Source organism: Engystomops pustulosus, chromosome 7, assembly GCF_040894005.1.
Source record: "Engystomops pustulosus chromosome 7, aEngPut4.maternal, whole genome shotgun sequence".
NCBI lineage: Eukaryota > Metazoa > Chordata > Amphibia > Anura > Leptodactylidae > Engystomops > Engystomops pustulosus.
This window is the reverse complement of record NC_092417.1, coordinates 38,789,032-38,813,830: the sequence shown is the minus strand read 5'-3', so window position 1 is coordinate 38,813,830 and position 24,799 is coordinate 38,789,032. Positions and strand designations below refer to the sequence as shown.

The window sequence follows — 24,799 nt, the reverse complement described above, 5'->3', positions numbered from 1 at the left end:
TAGGACGACCGGCGCTGTAAAGCAGCGAACAGGGAGCCCGAGGACACTTTATGGCGCTACTTATTTAGCTGAGCACAAGCAACAAGCAAATAAAAGTCCACTTTCCCATTGCGATCAGAATGCAGATGGCAGAACGCGGCGGTCGCTAACTGGCAATAATTAAAATCTAATTAAGCGGATCTGTACTTGTTATGCCTCCCGCCTGCTTTGTGGGGAGGCTGTCATTGTCCTCAAACTGTGGTGCTGATTAGCGGCAAAGCCTCTCATCGGAATTAATTAGAGTTCCCGTGCTCGGTTTTCTTCAGTGGAATGACGGGGAGCACAAGCGCCGTAATGTGTGCGGCATCACAATCAACAATCAGGAGCCGGCGTCTCGGATTCCGTGTCAGGCGGATTGTTGACCGGATCGGTCTTTACAAGAGGCTGTGAATACACCGCACTTGAATTGCTGTTCTCTATTATGCGCACTTACTCCATAGACATCATGTCAAGGACACGGAATAGGAGACAGATGTTTACGTGAAGGGATGGATGGTAACAACCCTCTCCACTGCTCGAGCCCCTCTTCACTGTCAGCCGGGATGTAATGGATAGGAGATGCGAATTAGTCGTATGAAGCTCATATTAGAGCCTTTTTATGAATAGCAAAAGTTTAGTTGAGTGTGTTCCTCTTGTGTGAAATCGCACAAACACCCGTCAAAGAGGACAATTAGCACAGTATCAGGGAAGTTTCTACTTTATAGACTTGGTGGTCCTGGGATGGAGCAGATGCCTGACTCCTCCCCGGGCCAGCGCCAGCACCTGGCATACAAGTATTGGAGGGGCCCGCTTGGACAGCAGAAAAAAATGTGAACCCCTCATTAATTGTTACAAAGCCGCTTTAAGACACCGGTAAAAATGATCAAGGTGGCAATAAGTCTTTCCCCTATATGCGTTGCCATTCATGGACGCAAGCAATGACGTTACACGTCATCACACCCTGTACATCTAGGGCTGGGATCCAGATCTGCACTGCAACCTGTGAGATGGATCCTGTGCCTCCTGCCTGCAGTTATTTCTTTATGGGTACCATGGGGCCCTGTGGGGGAACTATAGAGGGGCACAATTTGAAAATGGTGGCCATATGACTATTGACTATGGAGGGCACTGTTACTATTGACAACTGGGGAGACTGTAACTTAGCTACTGGGGGCCCTGTGACTATTGGCTTCTGTGGGGGAACTGTAACTATTGGCTACTGTGAGGTGCACTGTGACTATTGGCTACTGTGAGGTGCACTGTGACTATTGGCTACTGTGAGGGGCACTGTGACTTTTGGCTACTGTGAGGGGCACTGTGACTATTGGCTATTGTGATGGGCACTGTGACTATTGGCTACTGTAAGGGGCACTGTAACTTTTCTTACTCTACTGTTTTCATGCATGAAGAATCAGGTCATTTAAATATGTTAGACTGGTGTGGGACTGTCACCCAGGGGTCTGCTTAATCTCCCTGCTCCTCCAATTTGACAGTATTTTTAAAAAAATGTCTATGATTACTTTCGGCGGAACTACAGAGGAGACTCCAACTCTCAGAAAAAATGGAATTAGAGTTGGAGAGAGTTGTGAAATGTCCTCTATAAGGATATGCAGCTTCCATATATCCCAGGCATTGCTTATCTCCTAGTTAATATTAAAATTAAGCCTTAAAGGGGTTGTACAGTCCCAACAATTTAGCTGACCAGTGGGTATCTCAGTGATGGGACCCCTCAAATCACAAGGACGGGGTCTGTTGTACTCCTGTTGCACCCCAAAATGGAGCAGCCCTTCGCACATGTACGCTGCCACTCCATTCACTTTCTATGGAGCTGACAGAGATATAAGTGCGGTGCTAGGCTATCTCTGCTAGGGAGTGCGACTGGCTGCTATGTTTATTTGTAGATCAATGGGGGTACAATGGACCCCTGTTATCATGATCCTTTGAGGTACCACCACTGAAACCTGCCCCAATCAACAAGTCAGTCCCTATCCTGTATAATGGTCACTGGACAACCCCTTTAAGGCAATGGATCGTCATCACATCTGCCAAGATTTATAGAATAAAATTGGGGTGGGGAGCAGCCTCCTGCGCCCCTTTCTACAGTACACATAGGCACCTGTCACATAGTAATAAGTGCAATTACTGGAGTCTCATTCAGACAGAAAACTGGTGCAAACACTTTAATAAATGTGGAACAGAAACTCCAGTTTCCAGTGAAGTGCATTATTCTGATTTTTGCCATAAAATGGGATAAATGATATTACATATTCTCTATAAAAGAGTATATAAAGATAAAGCGATAGCCTCCAGCACCTCTGCAAGGGCTCTCACCCGCAGACAGAAGAGTTACCCGCCTTCTGCAAGGTAAAGAATCTATCGTTTTATAAGCCTTGTCTACGCGTAATTAAATTGGCGCCATTGTCCTTTGGTACTATGTTGGGGCTATACAATAGGGGGGGGACCATTGTGCTGCATATTGAGATATTGCTGAGTGGGCAGAAATTGCCAAGGATGAGAATTGTGTGATAACAATGGCCATCATATCAAGGATTCGGTGAATGTAACATAAAGACCAAGAAAATGTTTGGGAGATGTTTTAAATGTCCCTCTCAAGTCAGAGAATAACAGAGAAGGCCCGAAAACCCAAGGCTGGAGGCAGAGGATAATAAGGACAAGTGCACATTTACATAACAATAGGCTTTAGGTTTCAATGACAATATCTACAGTCTAGTAGCCGGGACAATGCAGCCGCTCAGTCTAGATGGAAGTTACATGTGATGGAGCACAGAGTCAAGTCCTCTTTTATCTCACTTTCCAGACGATTATACAGAACGATATAGAGTTCAGGAATGTGAGGTTACTCCGCTCACATGTACAAGGCAACGCCTGGGAGGTAAGTTGTCAATCGCTTATGTTTGAAGGGGTTGTCTACTTTCAGAAAATAATTGATATTGTTTTTGTAATAAAAAATTAGGAAATTTCCCAATTTGTTTTCTGTATCAATTCCTTGTGGTTTTCTACGTCTCTGCTTGCTGTCCTTCTATAGGAAGTTTTTGTGTTCTGTGGATAGAAATTGGTCCCTATTCATGTGATGTCACACAGGGGCAGGGACGCACCTGCCATGAGGCAAGTTGAGAAACTCCCCTCAGGCGGCGCACCTCCTGCTCAACGAGGGGGCGGCACCGTGCTCCGTTTCCCCGCCGGCCGCCACCATACTCCCGGCCACTGCCAGCACTGTGCTCCTGGCCGCCACCGGCACCCTGCTCACGTAAACGCACACCGGCACTGTCCGCCGTCGGCACTGTACTCCTGGCTTCTGCCGGGACTGTGCTCCAGCTCCATGCTCCCGCATCTGCCGGTCGGCACTTTGCTCCTGGCCGCCGCCGACACCCTGCTCCTGCAACCACACGCTGGCACTGTCTGTCGCCGGCACTGCACTCCTGGCCGCCACCGGCTCCATGCTCCCGCAACTGCACGCCAGCACTGTCCGCAGCCGGCACCATACTTCCGGCCACCGCCGACTTCATGCTCCCGCACCCGCCGTCTGGCATCGACCGCCACCGGCACTGTGCTCCTGGCTGCCGCGTACCCTTTCTGTGTGTGTGTATATATGTGTGTGTGTGTGTGTATATGTGTGTTTATATGTGCATATATATGTGTGTGTGTGTGTGTATATATATGTGTGTGTGTATATATATGTGTGTGTATATGTGTGTATATATGTGTGTGTGTGTGTGTATATAAATATGTGTATACACTCACCGGCCACTTTATTAGGTACACCTGTCCAACTGCTCGTTAACACTTAAATTCTAATCAGCCAATCACATGGCGGCAACTCAGTGCATTTAGGCATGTAGACATGGTCAAGACGATCTCCTGCAGTTCAAACCGAGCATCAGTATGGGGAAGAAAGGTGATTTGAGTGCCTTTGAACGTGGCATGGTTGTTGGTGCCAGAAGGGCTGGTCTGAGTATTTCAGAAACTGCTGATCTACTGGGATTTTCACGCACAACCATCTCTAGGGTTTACAGAGAATGGTCCGAAAAAGAAAAAACATCCAGTGAGCGGCAGTTCTGTGGGCAGAAATGCCTTGTTGATGCCAGAGGTCAGAGGAGAATGGGCAGACTGGTTCAAACTGATAGAAAGGCAACAGTGACTCAAATCACCACCCGTTACAACCAAGATAGGCAGAAGAGCATCTCTGAACGCACAGTACGTCGAACTTTGAGGCAGATGGGCTACAGCAGCAGAAGACCACACCGGGTGCCACTCCTTTCAGCTAAGAACACGAAACTGAGGCTACAATTTGCACAAGCTCATCGAAATTGGACAATAGAAGATTGGAAAAACATTGCCTGGTCTGATGAGTCTCGATTTCTGCTGTGACATTCGGATGGTAGGGTCAGAATTTGGCGTTAACAACATGAAAGCATGGATCCATCCTGCCTTGTATCAACGGTTCAGGCTGGTGGTGGTGGTGTCATGGTGTGGGGAATATTTTCTTGGCACTCTTTGGGCCCCTTAGCACAGGATCACAGCACTTTCACAGAGGACGCTTGTAGTATTTCAATGTCTTTATTGCATCGATAAAAAGTCACAGCAAGTGCAGCATATAAACACGAAAAGATCTACGCGTTTCGTCCGGTTAGGACTTAGTCATGATCTTTGGGCCCCTTGGTACAACGCCACAGCCTACCTGAGTATTGTTGCTGACCATGTCCATCCCTTTATGACCACAATGTACCCTGTAACATCTGATGGCTACTTTCAGCAGGATAATGCGCCATGTCATAAAGCTGGAATCATCTCAGACTGGTTTCTTGAACATGACAATGAGGTCACTGTACTCAAATGGCCTCCACAGTCACCAGATCTCAATCCAATAGAGCATCTTTGGGATGTGGTGGAAGGGGAGATTCGCATCATGGATGTGCAGCCGACAAATCTGCGGCAACTGTGTGATGCCATCATGTCAATATGGACCTGAATCTCTGAGGAATGCTTCCAGCACCTTGTTGAATCTATGCCACGAAGAATTGAGGCAGTTCTGAAGGCAAAAGGGGGTCCAACCCGTTACTAGCATGGTGTACCTAATAAAGTGGCCGGTGAGTATATGTGTATATATGTGTGTGTGTGTGTATATATATGTATATATATGTGTGTGTGTATATATATATATATATGTATGTATATGTGTGTGTGTAAATGTGTATATATACAGTATATATGCATGCTGTATACATTTTATACTACATGGGGTACGCTGTATGCATTTTATACTATCTGGCGGCACTCTGTAAGCTTTTTATACTATATGGCGGTACGCTTTATTTATCTTATACTACATTGCCGCACGCTGTATGCATTTTGTATTGCTTTATTTTTACACCAAACCAATATGGATCTGGTCCTGACACTCCCTGACATATTACATATATGGGGGGGGGGGGGGGGACATATCTCTATGGCTCGCCTCAGGCAGCAGACAGGCTTAGTTCACCCCTGCACAGGTGCATGGCTTGTTATATCACAGAAAGTAGTCAAAGCTGTGTGATGTAACAAGCCGTGAACTTGTGTGACATCACATGACAAGAATATATAAAGAGCCGTGCACCTGTGTAACATCACATGACCAGAGATATAAGAAGCTGTGCACCTATGTGACATCCCATGACTAGAGATATAACGAGCCATGCACCTGTGTAACACACATAACACAACTATAACGAGCCATCCACCTGTGTGACATCACATGACTAAGAATATAACGAGCCGTGCACCTGTGTGACATCACATGAACAGGGATATAATGAGTTGTGCACCTGTGTGACATCACATGACCAGGGACAGATTTCTATCCACAATTAAACAATTACATTTCATCTGACCACGCCTTACAATAGCAACAGAACACTAATAAATCACTCAGTCTACAGGTAAATCCAGTGCAAACTGTTGTGGAACTGCCATGAAGTGAACTTTCACCTTTGTTCTCTGTCCCAGCATCGGATGTTACTAACTTGGCATTGATAATGGATTGGTCATAAATATCAAAACCCAGGAAAATCCCTTTAATTTTTTTTTTTTTACAAATCTACAAACTTACTGTTCCCCTTAATTTACCTTTCACTATATGTTACCTTTATTTTTTTGGTAAATTCATTTTACGTATTATCGTCATTCTAATGAATTGAACACTGCAAATATTTTCTTCAAATTATCCTCTAACCCCGAAATCATGTGTCATAGTCTCCCTTTGTGCACCTCACTTGATAAATAGTTAAAATCGTTTTAGTCGGAAGAGGCGTGGCTTTATGAAGAGGGGTGTGACTTGTATGACAAAGACAAGAGTCTTGGTGGTCATTGGCGGTGGGTGCAAGCAGTGAAAAATAAAAATGATCCAAATGTATTAACCAACATCCAATTTTTCTATAGCATAATAATAACATATTACACACATATAAGGACATATTCACATTCACAGAAATTTGTATATCTGTCCTTGGAAATATGCTAATACTTTTCTGGGAAGGGATTAGGAATATTCATCCAAAATGTAATTGCAGTATGTAAAAATCAATTTCATTAATTTGTTTCTGTATGTTAGAAATTTATATATATATACCGTATATACAATTTAATTTTGCTGTTTTTTTTAAAGTTTTTAAAATTTTTATGTTTTTGACATTCTGAAGACATTTAATAAGAACAAAAAACCTTTTGCACTTATAAAGGGCTCCATCCAGTGGACAATCTGTAGAACTACAAGGATGAGACAGTAAAGCTGTAGTCAGGCAGTATCATACACGCCTTTACTGACATTAGACTTCCAGAATATCTAAAAACATAGCACGTTGTGACACAAGTAGACATGGAAAGTTCAAGCACAGACCAAAATAGGTAAGTATTACTAGAAGTGTCTTGGTAAATTGTTTAAAAAGAATTGATGGATCCCATGCAACCCAAGCTCCTGCGGGTAGGACCCTCACTCCTATTGTTCCGTATGACTGTTTGTACTCTGCAATGTCTTATTGTATTTCTATATGTTCCCATATGATGGCGCTATATAAATAAAGATTATTATTATACAACACCATTGCGCTTTGTTTACATTTTTTTCCTGATTTTTCAATTCAATACCGGGGCAATTTTTAATGCAGTCTAATACAAAGTGTAGTTGTTTTATTACATTCCTTTCTGTGTCTGAAATGCACAGGGTAAGTAGTGAACGATGGAGAAATGAGGTGATAATACTCTTCTTAACCATTGAATGCATCGCACCTTTCTTTGTCTAAGCGAACGCAATAGGAAATAAAGCAGCATCTTCCAAAATCCCATCATTCACACCCCCTTTCTAGCAGTTACTACTCCAGTCCATTTGGGGATCACAGTAGCAGGACCACCCCCTGGCAGACATTGGTGGTATTTATTGATGAAATCAGGCTACATATTAGCTCCTCTGGCAGATCCCCTAGGTCAAACATGGTGGCTCAGTGGTTAGCACTACTGCCTTGCAGCGCTGTGGTCCTGGGTTCGAGTCCCACCCAGGTCAACATCTGCAAAGAGTTTGTATATTCTCTCTGTGTTTGCGTGGGTTTCCTCCTGGTTCTCTGGTTTTCTCCCACACACCAAAACATAGTGGTAGGCTGATAAGATTGTGAGCCCCATGGGGACAGGAGCCGATTTGGCAAACTCTGTGCAGTGCTGCGTAATTTGTAGGCGCTATATAAATAAAGGATTATTAACCATTGTGTAACCTCTGACACCCTTGTCCTACCTACCAACCGTCCCGGATCCAACATAACAGTCATGATTTTTGGGATCTGTCCCCTGCTCAGTGTGCGGTATGTGCTGGGACATCAGCTTTGTCAGCATCCTCCAGACGCCAACAGAGCTGATTACAGTGATAATGCAGAGAGCCAGCAGCTCCCTGCAATATCACTGAGTATAGCAGAGATGGCAGGCGCAATGTGATGTCACTGCCACACAACCGGAGGAGAGGAGAGCTGCTGCGGGGGGACTGGGAAAGGTGAGAATCTGTGTTACTTATTTTACTGTGGCTGAATGAAAATGCAGACTGGGTCCATAAACTCACAAGATTATTTACAAAAAAAGGTCTGTAGAGGTAATCACTGAAACCCCTTTGTCTAGATTAAAACAAAACCTTTATTATATTAAATATGAAAGATTGATAACACCTATCAATCAATCAACTCACTTACATGTATAAAAACCTACAGCTCTTGTGAGAATATAGTGTAAGTATTTTCTTAATGCAATGTTGCAGGACCCTCACTCCTCTTGTTCCATATGACTGTTTGTACTCTGTAATGTAATATTATATTTGTATATGTCGCCTATGATTTGTAAAGCGCTACGGAATTTGATGCCGTTATATTAAAATAAAGATTATTATTATTACTATTATTATTATATGGATATATTGGGGCACATTTACTTACCCGATCCTGTCGCGATCCCCGATCCGGACGGTCCGACGAAGATGAAACCGGCGAGATTCACATAGCTCGTGCGGCTGATTTCCTGCATCCGTCACTTCCCCACCGAGGTCCGCCGGAGTTCACCATCTTCTTCCCGCTGCTTGTGAGTGCATGTCTTGTGACACAATTTCCGATGTTAAAACCCGCGTGTTGTACGAATCCGTTGGATCGTCCGACGGCCCGCCCCCCGCATTTGTGTCGTGTGAAAGCCGGCGCGGATGCGCCAAAATCCTATCATGTGCGCCAAAATCTCCCGTTAAATGCGGTGCAACTCGGAAATCGTCGGGAAACCCAACCAAAATGCGGTCCGCGGACCCTTAGTAAATGAACCCCAATGACTTTCACATTTATACTGATAATTTATTATGAATAACCACCAGAGGTCACTATTGCTCCCCTGTAGAGAAGAGAAAAGTTATACTTCAGAATAAACAATGATTGTTAGATGGGGAATAATAATAACTATATAATAGTCTCTATAGGCAATGGAGGTTAATTCACCAGTTCCACCAGGGTAGACACTTAGCCTGGGCATCCTGAGGATGCCAGGGATATGGTAAAATATGTCGGGGGGTGGGGGCTATAGTGATAGAGTGGGGTTTTTTCAGCAGCTCGGTGCAGTGCTGAGAGATACGAGTATCAAAAATTATCCGATAGAGATGAGTTAATTCTATAGAGATGACTTTTTCTCATACAGCCTGGTGGTATTATTATTCCATAATTAACAATCATTGCTTTTTTTTTTCTAAACTATCACTCTGGAGGAGTTTGTGTCACATTGTTGGTTATTCATAATAAATGATCACTAATAGTGTGATAATCATTATATCCCTACATTGCATTAAGCAAATATATATTCTCACAAGAGCTGTAGATTTTGGATCAATATTGAGTTAGTGAGTTGATAGATATGAGATAGATAGATAGATAGATAGATAGATAGATAGCCGGGGGTCAAAATAGAAGGGGGAGTTGCTGGGGGGGGACACAGTAACAGGGAAAGTTGCTAGATGATGGGCGCAGTAAGGGGGCACTATAAGAGGGTGAGCTGCTGGTCGGGCAAAATAAGAGGGGGGGTTTAATATGATAGGGAGCTAGGGACACATACAATGTGACAGGGATCTGGGGGACACAATGTGAGGGGGAAATGAAGGGCACTAAGGGGGGAAATTATACTTTGTGGGAGTGGAGTAAGGGGCAGAGCAAAAGGGGTGTCTTAGGGCAAAAAAAAAAAATTAGTGGCGCGAACAACGCGTAGTATCTTTTGTCCCTCTTTCTCTCCAACAAAAGTTGGGAGATATTCTTTGTAATTGTAAAAGATCAGTTGTAAGATGACTTCCAGATTAACTGTTATAGCCAAAATGGCTACTGGTACCGGGATGAGAGCAGACACTAAGACACACACATCAGTCTCTTGAAAATGCAGGCTCACAATGGGGCAGATTTACTTACCCGGTCCTGTCGCAATCCAGCAGCGCGTTCTCTAACAAGGATTCGGGTCTTCTGGCGATTCACTACGGTCGTGCGCCGATGTCCACCAGGTGTCGCTGCTGCGCCGAGGTCCACTGAAGTTCACCTGGTTCTTCTCGGTGCATGTGAGTGCTTGATTTTGCGTCACACTTCGTTTTTTAAATTCCATGTTTTTTCCGAATCCGTCGGGTTTTCCGTTGGCCACGCCCCCTGATTTCTGTCGCATGAAAGCTGGCGGGTGCGCCAAAATCCCGACCGAATTTGCTGCAAAACGTAGAAAGTTGGGAAACCCGGCAAAAGTGCGGCCCCGGAGACCTTAGTAAATGAGCCCCAATGTTTATTAGCGTGCATCGGCACAGAAAATGATCCGAATAGAGGCGTGAAAAGGTGATAGAATACTGCAATGCTATAGGCCAGGAGTCGGGAACCTATGGCTCGCGAGCCAGATGTGGCTCTTTTGATGGCCGCATCTGGCTCGCAGCCAGGGCTCCTATCCAGGGGCGTATCTACAGCTGTAGCAACTGCTACAGTACCTGTCAAGAACAGGGGCCAGTATCTGGCTTGTGTCCGGGGCCCCTGTTGTGCCCCCGGCTGTAGTTATGCCCCTGGATGTATTCAGCAGAGCAGCGCAGGGTCCGCGGGGTTAATTCAGGGGCGGCGCCTCTCTCTCCATCTCAGTCCTTGCAGCAGCCTCCTCCTAGTGTGATAGAGAGAGGGAGGAGACTGTCTGCCTGCAGCCAATCCCGGGGCTGGATGTAGCAGCGCGGGAGATTCATACAGAGGAGACTAGAGCACTGCATTCTCCAGAGACATCCAGCACCTGAGGAGAAAAATTAGGAACACTCCTTGCTGTACTAATGACTGCTGGAGCCATTGTTCTGTCATTGACCCTTTAAACATATTGTACGGCTCTCACAGAATTATATTTTAAAATTTGTGGCGCTTATGGCTCTATCAGCCAAAAAGGTTCCTCACCCCTGCTATAGGCCATAATGAATATACCAGAACATTCCCTTTAAGACATTCTTCCAAAAGCTTCTTGAACTATGCAGAGGCCTTGTTCTCATATAAACAGTATGTTTATATTATCCCAGCTACAAATGGCTCCTCAGTAACCAAAATAAGATAAGGAGAAGAAAACAGGCTGAAGGACGACTATCTCTAACAAGGAGAAGCTGGCAAACAAGCAAACAGATTACACAAAATGGCTGAATCATGACATGAATAGACAGTTGTGGTTGTGGCGGTATTATTCAGTCATAATGCAGTGGTTATGGTGGTGGTTGTGGTGTGGCGGTATTATTCAGTCATAATGTAGTGGTTATGGTGGTGGTTGTGGTGTAGCGGCATATTCAGTCATAATGCAGTGGTTATGGTGGTGGTTGTGGTGTGGTGGTATTATTCAGTCATAATGTAGTGGTTATGGTGGTGGTTGTGGTGTGGTGGTATTATTCAGTCATAATGCAGTGGTTATGGTGGTGGTTGTGGTGTAGCGGTATTATTCAGTCATAATGCAGTGGTTATGGTGGTGGTTGTGGTGTGGCGGTATTATTCAGTCATAATGCAGTGGTTATGGTGGTGGTTGTGGTGTAGCGGTATTATTCAGTCATAATGCAGTGGTTATGGTGGTGGTTGTGGTGTGGCGGTATTATTCAGTCATAATGCAGTGGTTATGGTGGTGGTTGTGGTGTGGTGGTATTATTCAGTCATAATGCAGTGGTTATGGTGGTGGTTGTGGTGTGGTGGTATTATTCAGTCATAATGCAGTGGTTATGGTGGTGGTTGTGGTGTGGTGGTATTATTCAGTCATAATGCAGTGGTTATGGTGGTGGTTGTGGTGTGGCGGTATTATTCAGTCATAATGTAGTGGTTATGGTGGTGGTTGTGGTGTGGCGGTATTATTCAGTCATAATGTAGTGGTTATGGTGGTGGTTGTGGTGTAGCGGTATCATTCAGTCATAATGCAGTGGTTATGGTGGTGGTTGTGGTGTAGCGGTATTATTCAGTCATAATATAGTGGTTATGGTGGTGGTTGTGGTGTAGCGGTATTATTCAGTCATAATGCAGTGGTTATGGTGGTTGTGGTGTGGTGGTATTATTCAGTCATAATGTAGTGGTTATGGTGGTGGTTGTGGTGTGGCGGTATTATTCAGTCATAATGTTGTGGTGGTGGTTGTGGTGTGGTGGTATTATTCAGTCATAATGCAGTGGTTATGGTGGTTGTGGTGTGGCGGTATTATTCAGTCATAATGTAGTGGTTATGGTGGTGGTTGTGGTGTAGCGGTATTATTCAGTCATAATGCAGTGGTTATGGTGGTGGTTGTGGTGTGGCGGTATTATTCAGTCATAATGTAGTGGTTATGGTGGTTGTGGTGTGGCGGTATTATTCAGTCATAATGTAGTGGTTATGGTGGTGGTTGTGGTGTAGCGGTATTATTCAGTCATAATGCAGTGGTTATGGTGGTGGTTGTGGTGTGGTGGTATTATTCAGTCATAATGTAGTGGTTATGGTGGTGGTTGTGGTGTGGCGGTATTATTCAGTCATAATGCAGTGGTTATGGTGGTGGTTGTGGTGTGGTGGTATTATTCAGTCATAATGCAGTGGTTATGGTGGTGGTTGTGGTGTGGCGGTATTATTCAGTCATAATGCAGTGGTTATGGTGGTGGTTGTGGTGTGGTGGTATTATTCAGTCATAATGCAGTGGTTATGGTGGTGGTTGTGGTGTGGCGGTATTATTCAGTCATAATGCAGTGGTTATGGTGGTGGTTGTGGTGTGGCGGTATTATTCAGTCATAATGCAGTGGTTATGGTGGTGGTTGTGGTGTGGCGGTATTATTCAGTCATAATGTAGTGGTTATGGTGGTGGTTATGGTGTGGCGGTATTATTCAGTCATAATGCAGTGGTTATGGTGGTGGTTGTGGTGTGGCGGTATTATTCAGTCATAATGCAGTGGTTATGGTGGTGGTTGTGGTGTGGCGGTATTATTCAGTCATAATGTAGTGGTTATGGTGGTGGTTATGGTGTGGCGGTATTATTCAGTCATAATGTAGTGGTTATGGTGGTGGTTGTGGTGTGGCGGTATTATTCAGTCATAATGCAGTGGTTATGGTGGTGGTTATGGTGTGGCGGTATTATTCAGTCATAATGTAGTGGTTATGGTGGTGGTTGTGGTGTGGCGGTATTATTCAGTCATAATGCAGTGGTTATGGTGGTGGTTGTGGTGTGGCGGTATTATTCAGTCATAATGCAGTGGTTATGGTGGTGGTTGTGGTGTGGCGGTATTATTCAGTCATAATGCAGTGGTTATGGTGGTGGTTGTGGTGTGGCGGTATTATTCAGTCATAATGCAGTGGTTATGGTGGTGGTTGTGGTGTGGCGGTATTATTCAGTCATAATGCAGTGGTTATGGTGGTGGTTGTGGTGTGGCGGTATTATTCAGTCATAATGTAGTGGTTATGGTGGTGGTTATGGTGTGGCGGTATTATTCAGTCATAATGCAGTGGTTATGGTGGTGGTTGTGGTGTGGCGGTATTATTCAGTCATAATGCAGTGGTTATGGTGGTGGTTGTGGTGTGGCGGTATTATTCAGTCATAATGTAGTGGTTATGGTGGTGGTTATGGTGTGGCGGTATTATTCAGTCATAATGTAGTGGTTATGGTGGTGGTTGTGGTGTGGCGGTATTATTCAGTCATAATGCAGTGGTTATGGTGGTGGTTGTGGTGTGGCGGTATTATTCAGTCATAATGCAGTGGTTATGGTGGTGGTTGTGGTGTGGCGGTATTATTCAGTCATAATGTAGTGGTTATGGTGGTGGTTATGGTGGTGGTTGTGGTGTAGCGGTATTATTCAGTCATAATGCAGTGGTTGTGGTGTAGCGGTATTATTCAGTCATAATGCAGTGGTTATGGTGGTGGTTGTGGTGTGGTGGTATTATTCAGTCATAATGTAGTGGTTATGGTGGTGGTTGTGGTGTGGCGGTATTATTCAGTCATAATGCAGTGGTTATGGTGGTGGTTGTGGTGTGGTGGTATTATTCAGTCATAATGCAGTGGTTATGGTGGTGGTTGTGGTGTGGCGGTATTATTCAGTCATAATGTAGTGGTTATGGTGGTGGTTGTGGTGTAGCGGTATTATTCAGTCATAATGTAGTGGTTATGGTGGTGGTTGTGGTGTGGTGGTATTATTCAGTCATAATGCAGTGGTTATGGTGGTGGTTGTGGTGTAGCGGTATTATTCAGTCATAATGCAGTGGTTATGGTGGTGGTTGTGGTGTGGCGGTATTATTCAGTCATAATGCAGTGGTTATGGTGGTGGTTGTGGTGTGGCGGTATTATTCAGTCATAATGCAGTGGTTATGGTGGTGGTTGTGGTGTGGCGGTATTATTCAGTCATAATGCAGTGGTTATGGTGGTGGTTGTGGTGTGGCGGTATTATTCAGACATTATGTGGTAGTATTGATTATTATTTTGCAGTGGTTTTGCAGGGTTCTTGTTCCTGCTGACCCCAAATGACCTAGGCCCCGGTGGGGATTTTGCAGTTTTGGCATTGCGGTATTATTTAGCCATTATGCAGCGATAATGGTAAAGGTTGTGGTTGTATTATTCAGTCATTGCATAAAGGTAACCAAAGCAAGTCCTTTTGTAGTGTATCAACTGGGGTTTCTTACCAGAACCATGAATTCATCAATTGCCCCACTATGGGGGTTGTCTATCTGGCCACCTGTCCATGCCCTCTCAACTATGTGGGGAAGACCATAAAAGAATTCAGGGTCAGAATCCTGGACCACATTGGAAATATCAGGAGAGAGGAGGACAGACCTTTGGCCAACCATGTTCACAAATATCACGGGGGCAATCTGGACGCTCTGAAATTTCAGGGCATCGAGAAAATTCGACCGCCCCCGAGAAGAGGGGATTGGAATAACAACATCCTAAGAAAGGAATCCCAATGGATCTTCCGGATGAAATGTGTGAAACCGGAGGGTTTAAATGATAATATTTCGTTTGCACCATTCATATGAGCCAATCCCTTAGTGTCCATCATTTAGGGATATCATAAAAGGATTTTTATCCCATGTAGTGTACTTTGACATGTTTGTTTACTGCTTGGTATCTATGAAATTGACATGTACATCGAATTTGTACTTATGTCGGCCCAAGTGTTACCTTGCTGAGCTGACTGCTGAGTATGTCTATAAGGGTACGGGGGACCGTACAGTTCTGGTTATGGTTACCAGAGCATCGGTCCCTACGTATCATCATACTTACCCTGCGAACTTCATCCTATTCGCGACCCAGAGATACTGTACTGACCACAACATTGACAGCTGGCCATATTTTGACTTGGCAGCTCTTATGGTTACCGCCCGCCGCTGTAGCACCCTATCACTGACTTGGCAGCTGTTATGGTTACCGCCCACTGCTGTAGCACCCTATTACGACCGTATGGGCGGTCTTACAGCGTTCATACATCAGAAGGGGCGGAGCTTGGATTGCCTGTCATCACCGTCTGACTTGGGCAACCTATCACTTATGAGAGGGCGGACCTATGACATCATACGCACCTCCCACCTACCTTATTGGGCGCGATCAGGTTCTTGCCTCCAATGACGCGCCGCGCAATTATACTTAAACATCAGTTTATTCACTGTTTAAGATTTATTAGTAGAAATCAAATTGACAGCACATAAAATGTATCTATTACTCAATGTAAACCTGTATATGCAATAACAGTTTATGCTGTAAAGTGTGTATTGGATTTGATTTACTTAACCTAAAATTTAAGATACAAGAGCTGCAAGGCCAGGTAAGTGTAAGGCAGACTCACACTGGCGTTTATATACCGTATATACTCGAGTATATGCCAACCCAAGTATAAGCCGAGACCCCTACTTTTAACACAAAAAAACTGGAAAATCCTATTGACTCGAGTATAAGTTTAGCATGCCAACGCATGCCCCCAGTATATAGCCAGAAGCCCCTTGCTCCCAGTATATAGACAGCCAGCTTATGCCCCCAGTATACAGCCAGCCCTTTGCTCCTCAGTATACAGCTGCAGCCCCTGCCCCCCAGTATATAGTCCCCAACCCAGCAGGTTCTCTTCTTTTCATCGATGTCCAGCATTGGCCTTGTGTCGGCACACGTTCTGTCGCACTCACCCTAATGTCTCTGCATCATAGTGTGTGCCGATGGTGCCACAGACCATGCGCCGACACCGGACATCGATGGATAGAAGAGGACCTGCTGGGGGGCGTCGGAAGGTGAGTGCACATTTAGATTATTTTTCTTGACTCCAGTATAAGCCGAGTTAGGCTTTTAAGCACAATTTTTTTGTTCAGAAAAACTCGGCATATACTTGAGTATATACGGTACCATTTTGGTTTATGGAAACGTGCAGACTGCAGAATAAAATGAAGTGTGAAAAGGCACATTGAAAAGAATGGTTCAGTAAGGCATCGGTGAGAAATCACTGAACCCGGGAAGAGAAAACCAATCATTGATGCATATCATTCACTTATACTTTTTCTCTGGGTAACTTCCACTTCTGGTTTTGGTGTACACATCCGGACGCAAAATACTGATCAAATCCTGACTGTGCACATATTTAACATCTTTGATACACGGGGCTTATTTCACATTCAGTGTTGATTTTTCCATGTGCAGCATGAAGAATGCAGCGGAAACAATAGATTTTTTAAAATTAAGTCTAATATGACTTTGAACATTTCTGTGCTCTACATCATTGTCAGGTGTATATATATATATATATATATATACACACACACATATACATATATATTTTGGCACTGTTAAATCCAAAACAGTAATTCTATAGACAGATAGATCCAAAAACATGAGGCAGCGGGAGAGGCTCCAGAGCTGTAACATCGCACTTGGGTGAAATAAAGTACCATCTAATTATTCTTTTTCTTTATATTGGATTTTAGGGACTTGTCATAACATCTTAGAATTTCACAGACTGACCACAGTGCAGACGACAGGACTCATCATAGTGATATATGATATAAGGAGTCCCTGCTTCCCTGCTAAGTAGCAGCACTGAACTGGGAAGTAGGGACTCCTTCTATAATATATCACTATGATGCATCCACTGCACTATGGTCATTCACAGACCACCCAGAGTCATGTGTCACCAGCCTAAGGACCAGTTCAATTTAGGAAAGAAAATGCCAAAAATGTCTTAAATTAGGAGTTTAATTCCTTTTCTTGGGCTGTTATGGGGCCCACAGTGTGAAGGGAGTCTGTGGACTAGTGATGAGTGATGGATGTACAGCATTACTGTGTACACTGCTTCCTACTTAATCCTCATAAACTTCTACTAAGGTACAGAGGACAACATTGTAGGTATCTTTAACACGTGAAAGGTGCCTGTATATGATGCATCTATGTGGAGGTAAACTGTTAGTTTCCAGGTCCTGCACTTGTTATTGTACATGTGAAGCTGAGTGTATGACAGACATTCATAATAGTTGCTGTGGGTCTATAGAAGGCTAAGCTAGTAATATAAGGGGCAGTTCTCCTCTCCACTACTTCCTTTATATACCATATATGTCAGTGATGGGAAACCTTTTAGACACTGAGTGCCCAAACTACAACCAAAACCCACGTATTTTATGCAATGTACCAATGCGACAATTTAAGCAGTAACTCATTATTACCTGCTCTTTCACAGGTTTAAATTGTATGTGATTATCATTGTAGCTTTCTTCTAGAGTCCTAGACTGCCTGGGACTGCAAAAGCCTGTAAGTCCTGTCTGGCGAACCCTGCCCTGGGGTGATGGCAAGGGTGCCCATATAGTGGGCTCTGAGTTCCACCTCTGGCCCCCGTGCCACAGGTTCGCCACCACTGATATATTTTGATCTACAGGCTGGTAAAATATTGTAACAAGATATAGATACAAATGACTGCAATAGAAATATGGCAACAAATGTAATTATAGCTCACAGCCGGACGCATCCATCCATTAACTATTTAAGCAGTATTTTTTTCTATTTTTAATCTAATGGTGAAAATCCAACATGTTGGGAAAAGCACAGGGTGTCTCTTTGGAAAGCTTTCCTCTCTTTATCAGTGTCCGTGGATATTCATGGTCTGGCATTGCTCCATTTTCGTTTTCAGAGCTGATGATGTCACAGTAATGTGATGTCATAACTAGTCACTTATAATCCGCTATACCCTCTCCGATCTCTCATACGTTAGTTCCCCAGCAAGGTGTATTTGGATTTTTGCAGCAATTTCCATCTCAATAATATGATACAACTGGAAATAATCAGGCCAAAAATAATATAAAAGAGCACCAGAGAATTCAGCGACACTCGCAGCGTATAGACATAGTCTCCATAATTCTTATATCCGTAGTAATAGTGATTGTAGCTATTCGGATTGTAAGTAGAATTCCCTGGATTGCACTCGTTGCCGTTGGGATACTCCACCAGCGCCCAGCATGCCTGAGAATCCGTGTGCACCTGGACTGCGTATAACACGATGACGATGGCGGCAGATACCACGTTTATCGCGTGGCTGAAGAGGCAGATCTTTATCTTGGTGATATTTTCATCGTTGGCAAAGATCACAGATACAATTCCTGCCATGATGAACACGAGGCTGCCCAAAAAGGCAAAGCTACGGGAGACGAGCGATGGGGACTCTTTCTCAGCGAAATACATGGAGGTCCCAATCATCAGTTGCAGCACCCCTATAAGGATAATGACCGCACTAAGCGACTTAATGGGCTGCTTCTTCTTCTGTGCCAGAAGCTGAGCCCAGTTGGGAGTTGTAGGGAGAGTGGCAAGTGCTGGGAGGGTGCTGTCACCCGCTGGAAGCACTTGGGTGGTGATGGATAGGTTCCCCACTTGTGTACTGCTCGTAGCCATAGTCCTGATGATTAAACGTCTTCCTTGGCGTCTGAGTTGTTCTTCTTTTCTTGTTTCTCTCTCAATGTCCCATCCCGTCTACTATAAACACACACAGTCGTTCACACGGAAATAAGGAGGGGGGGATCCAGAGGAGGAGGAGCCGTCAGTCTGAACTCTGCAGTTTACCCTCTAGGCTCTGGAAACGACAGTGTAAAAGAGTAAAACACAACGAGAATATGAAAGCAGTGGATTCTGTCTATTACATTTCCTGTTGGCACATCCTATAAGGAAAATATTTCACAAGAGAGAATAACAAAACAGGGTGAGAGTAATGGACACAATGCTCTCTGGAAATGATAGAGTTAAAAAAACTTTTACCCCCCCCCCCCCCCCTGCTAGAGTTGTCATGGGGGGGGGGGATGTGGATTCTCATTAAAAAATCTTCCTTTAACTCTTTCCTTCTAAGAGGACACATTTTACAGAGATTCCACTTTATTACTGATCTCTCTCCGTAGTGCTGTTTTCCCTGTTATCAGCCACTCCACATAATATTATTATTATTATGCGGCACTAAAGTTCTGAAAACACATTGGGGTGCAGTGTCCCTTTAAACTATCACTTTTGTTGGAGCCAATGATATTGTGATAAGTGAACTCTTCACCCCTCCATTGTCGCCTGGAAAATCTCGTTTTCCTGCTGCTATAAACCCATCACATTTGCAACGGTCAGGACGGATGTAAACAGCCAAATGATCTGATTGGTTTTCAGTAGTTTTGGCCGCACCCGAGTCTTAAGCAGAGGTATGTGGGAATTTTTGTGTGGTTTGCAATTAAAGGGAAAGTCCACATGAAAAAAATATATTGTGTGATATCACAAATAGAGCAAATTAGTGGCTCTGGGCCACTACATACAAGATGAGCAAGGGAAGGTACAGTATAGGTGCAAAATAGTGAGCATTTTGAATGCTTAAATAGGACATGTTATTTGTAAAAAAAATAAATAATAATAATACTTAAGATCTACCAATAATGTCCCCTATTTATATCTCCCCAAATAGATGTCAGGGAAGGAAGGTAGGAGCATGCTAAATGTGACCTATAAGGGTCTTGTACCTACCCTGGTAAAGTTTACTAGTGGCCAAGTCTTTTTTTCAAAAAGCAAGTTCTAAAGTAGCTACAATGATGGAAGAATAAAAAGTTATAGCTTAGGGAACCTGCACACACGGCAGATTGTCATCCAGAAAATCTGCTTTGTGTTTAAAGGGAACCTACCACCACGAATCTACCTATAAAGGTAGATCGGGTGGTAGGTGGATATATGGGACGTGAGGATAGCCCTTTTTAGAGCTAATCCTCACGTCCCCGCTAGCGTAGCATAAACTTTATTGCCCTAATATGTTAATTTAATTAAGCGGCTACCGGGGCGTGGAGTAGCCGGACACGAGGCTACACGGCGCGGCTACTCCACGCCCCAGTAGCTGCTTTCCCCCCGCCTACCCTGTGATCTTCGGCGCGCAGCTCCTGGCAGCTGCGCGCCCTCGTCCGAGAAGCCGGAGTTCTGCGCATGCGCAGTAACTCCAGCCAAGATGCGCGATCTCGGGAACGAGGGCGGAGTTACTGCGCATGCGCAGAACTCCGGCTTCTCGGACGAGGGCGCGCAGCTGCCAGGAGCTGCGCGCCGAAGATCACAGGGTAGGCGGGGGAAAGCAGCTACTGGGGCGTGGAGTAGCCGCGCCGTGTAGCCTCGTGTCCGGCTACTCCACGCCCCGGTAGCCGCTTAATTAAATTAACATATTAGGGCAATAAAGTTTATGCTACGCTAGCGGGGACGTGAGGATTAGCTCTAAAAAGGGCTATCCTCACGTCCCATATATCCACCTACCACCCGATCTACCTTTATAGGTAGGTTCGTGGTGGTAGGTGCCCTTTAAAGGAACCTCTCCAGTCACAGCCGATTCAGTGAATTATACATTATATAGGACCTGGAGGGAAGGCGAAGGACTCTAGGTTCTAGTAAGGTTCAAGGATTACAATGAGAATGCGTCGTGCTCCTCCCTCCAGGCTCGGCACCTTGTATTATCATATGTATTAGTTGTGACCGGAGTGTTCCTTTAATGCAGATTTCAGATATTTGTACTGCAGTTTTGATGCAGATTTTCCACCTATGATCTAAAAATATTTCTAGAATAAAACTTTTTATATGCCCATAGATTCACATTTAATAAAATAGAACACCTTTAGGGCACGTTTGCACAAACGTATGTCCGCCGGACCGCATTCTTCAATCGCCATGGAGAGGAGGAGGGTTGACCCCCCCCCCCCATCCTCCATAGAGATACATGGCGCTGTAACACAGGGAAAGATAGGACATGTGCCGTCACCCCATTGCCATCTCTGGGGGAACGTATTCATGGCCACAAGCTTGCGGCCAGATACATCCTTCAACAGTTGTGTGAATGCAGCCTTAAAGGGGTTTTCCCACGAAAGAAAATTCTCACATCTCTATCCCCTAGTGATGTCTAGACAAAGATAATTTTAACCCATAACTTTACAATTGTACTAAATGTTACTGCTGTTTTAGCTCCTATCACTCCAAAGGTTGCTCAGTGCAAAATCCCAGGGTGTGGGCAGGGAGTCTCTAAGCAGACACTGTGGGGTGACAGTGTGGTTACATTATCAGGTGTATATACACTTTCATCTGTCTTCTGACATTGTACTGACACATAAAAAGAGAGATGGAACAGATGAGAGATTCATGACATACGAATTACACAGAGGCATGAGAGAGGCTGACAGACTTTTACACTGTCAGCTCTGCTACATTTCTGTTCTCACAGATAAGTGATCTGGGGGAAGGGGGAGGCAGGCACCTATCTGCCTGGAGTTTGTAGCTTCTCTTTCCTCCGGATGTGCTGGCAGGAAGTGATCAGTAAGTGTCTCTGAGCTCTTTGCAGGGGGCGGCGCTGCAGGCACAGAGCAGAAAAACACTAATCCAAGATGGGGGCCACCCGACCCTAAGTCAGAAGCTACAGGGTCGTGTACAGCAGGACTGATAGAGACAGGTTGGACTTATATCTGTGAAATGCTGCATTTTTGTTAATAACAGTGAATTATAGAAAGTGTTATTTTTCTATCCTGAGTACATATAAGAAACATGTCTTCATGGGAGGAACACCCCTTTAAAAATCTACTTGTTTGCTACAGAAAAGTGACATGCAGCTTATCGTGTATTAAAAACAGTCACCGCCCTGTATTGGTTAAGTAAACCACAAAACTGCAGTTTATAAATGATGTATTTTGAAATAAAAGGAATTTAAAAAAAAAAAAAAAAAAAAACAGGAAGCACAGATTTTTTTACTTATCCTTTCTTGTCTGTAATTTTCACTTTTATTTGCTGATTCTTGTGTAATCTCTTGTGTAATCCTGGAATTTGCACATAACAAAACCAGATTTCACAATGTGCTGTGATCTTTACCAAGAAATAAAACAAAGAACGTGGTAAAATGTTTGGATACATGAGAGGAAACTAAAAACATAAAACATCTCTTTATCTGATAAAAGAGAGCTCGACCCAGAACCAAAAAAACAACACCTAAAAATTTTAAGTTTTTCAATTCTGATAAATAGTTTTATACCATATCCTCCCCCTGTGATAAATACAATGTGTTAGTACTTGTGCAGTCCCAGCACTGGGGCACCTATTCTAACAACACTTTATTGTACCATCCTCTGTAAATCCTCCTACAAATAAATGAATAATTATAATAAATATGTTGCCCCTGTCAGTGGGGTGTTTACAGGTACAGGGAGTCCCCGAGTTAGGTTCCATAGGTTTGTTCTTAAGCTGAATTTGTATGCTTGTTTTTTTTTCTTGTTTTTTTTGTTCCAGTGACAATTGGATTTTCAAATTTTTAGCTGTAATGGGACTAAGAGCGCGTTCACACGTTGCGCTTTGGTTGCTTTTTTTATTGCATTTTTTTAAAAAACGCATTACAACAGCTGAGATGGCGTGATTTGCCTAATTACATTACTGTTAACATTTTGCATTTATAAAACACGTTGTAAACGCGATGTTAATGCATGCGTTAACATAGCGTTAACAAATGTAAATAGTAATGTAATTAGGCAAATCACCTCTCCTCAGCTGTTGTAATGCTCTTTAAAACGCAATGGAAACGCAACGTGTGAACACACCCTAAGGGTTATCAATTAAATGTCATTACAGACATCTTACAGCTGATCATTGCAGTCTGGGACTAAAATAAAAACATCCAGAGATTCACCAGACGTCACATTAGGCAAAGGGGGCCATCTGTAACTATGAGGCGTCTGTAAGTCGGCTGTCCTTAACTTGGGGACTCCCTGTATATAGTCAGCATCACTCTGTAGGTGACACACCCCTTTGACAACAGGAATGGTAACACCCATTTGTTGAATATTTTATACTTTTTAGAAATTAGAAAATAAAGATGCTCTGAAAATATATTAATGAGGCCTAGTTATGTCTCTGATAGGGCTAGAAATTAAATTATACAGCATATTTTACAAACTTATTTTAAATAAAATTTATATTGAATATCATACAAAAAAAGGAAATACAGTAACCGCATTATTTGGTTCATCTATCCCATTGCCTCTTACAGGTCTGTATTTCGGGACCATGCATACGAATCTGTGATTTATAGAAGTGTGACGCTGTACAATACAGGAATTCCATACAGTATTATCCTCCAGTAATGTTTCTATAGGCCCCTTTGGGTGACAGATACCACCCAGTGACATATATGTCCTTAGCATATACATACAGCATAGGACTCAATCATCATCAGTATCCAGAGAGCAAAACATAGGCCCATGGCTTTTTCCCTAATAAGGAGAGGAGCACAGGGGGGCAAGGTAACTCTGATACTCACATTTCCCTGCCCCCGCCAAGGCTACAGCAGCAGTCTCCTGCTTTATTCCTGTCCTGTATGCACTGGCTTTGAAGCTGGCAGATGTAACAATGTCATCATATCACGTCTGCTGCTATCACAGCCGCTACACAGAGGACTAAAGGAAAAGACTGCAGTGGAGACAGAGGAGCAAGGAAAGGTGAATATATTCCCCCCACCCTTTCCCTCCCCCCCAATGCGGGATATACAAAGTTTGGGGCACTCTGGCTTTTGGCTGGTGTAGGGGAACATACTTGCCAGGGCAGGGTCTCAGGTTATTTAACAATATGTTCAGCTTTAAGTTTGCCCTTAGTATTACAAACGGCTGATGGTAATAGTAATGCTGGATAAATGTCACTACTAAACAGCTAGGGTAGATACATTTATTAACTGTTAAAATTACGTCCGTCCCTTTTAAAAGGGTTTTTCCTGCGAAATAGGGCATAACTTGCTGATCAGAGGGGGTCTCCGTGATCGGCTGTTCTGCTCATCTCAGGGAGCAACTAGGAAACCTACTAGCAAACATACCTTGAGAATGCTGTAGCTACACTGATGCAGTTTTTTTTTTCTGATAAAACAGATATAACATTATAATAATGAAGCTCTGTCACTCCTATGGCTGCTTCGGCACTTCTCCTAGCACATTAGTTATTCACTGCAGGAGAGGATAAGTCTGGGTTTTGCCTGAAGGCAGAATAATCAATTGCTGCACCATTCACCAGCTGCTGTGTATGAGTGATCCAGCTCCGGTCGATTAGTCATGTCTTGACTAACCTACATTTGTAATTACAAGCTCCCTTGTGTAATATGTTTATGTCACCCAGCCTGACCCAGCTTTCCCAAGGTCCTGAATGTTTTTTTCAGCAAAACCACTCAACTCAGGGATTAACCAAGATCCTGCATCAGTGTAGCTACAGCATTCTCAAAATGGTAGGTTTCCTACCATGTGGCCCCTGGTGAAAAGGAGTTTGATACCCATTGCCTAAGAGAGATTATAG

General features: G+C 43.8%; 1 protein-coding gene across 1 annotated transcript; it reads right to left on the bottom strand.

Moving 5' to 3' along the window:
- Nucleotides 1–15,643: 15,643 nt before the first annotated feature.
- Nucleotides 15,644–19,094, bottom strand: LOC140069625 (uncharacterized). Its single transcript, XM_072115522.1, has one exon. It carries the CDS (start codon nucleotides 18,887–18,889, stop codon nucleotides 18,212–18,214), a length of 678 nt encoding a protein of 225 aa, XP_071971623.1. The 5' UTR covers nucleotides 18,890–19,094; the 3' UTR covers nucleotides 15,644–18,211.
- Between the last annotated feature and the right edge of the window lie 5,705 nt (nucleotides 19,095–24,799).

Excerpts from the sequence above, each read along its gene's own strand:
- LOC140069625 (XM_072115522.1), bottom strand. The coding sequence starts at position 18,889 with ATGGCTACGAGCAGTACACAAGTGGGGAACCTATCCATCACCACCCAA.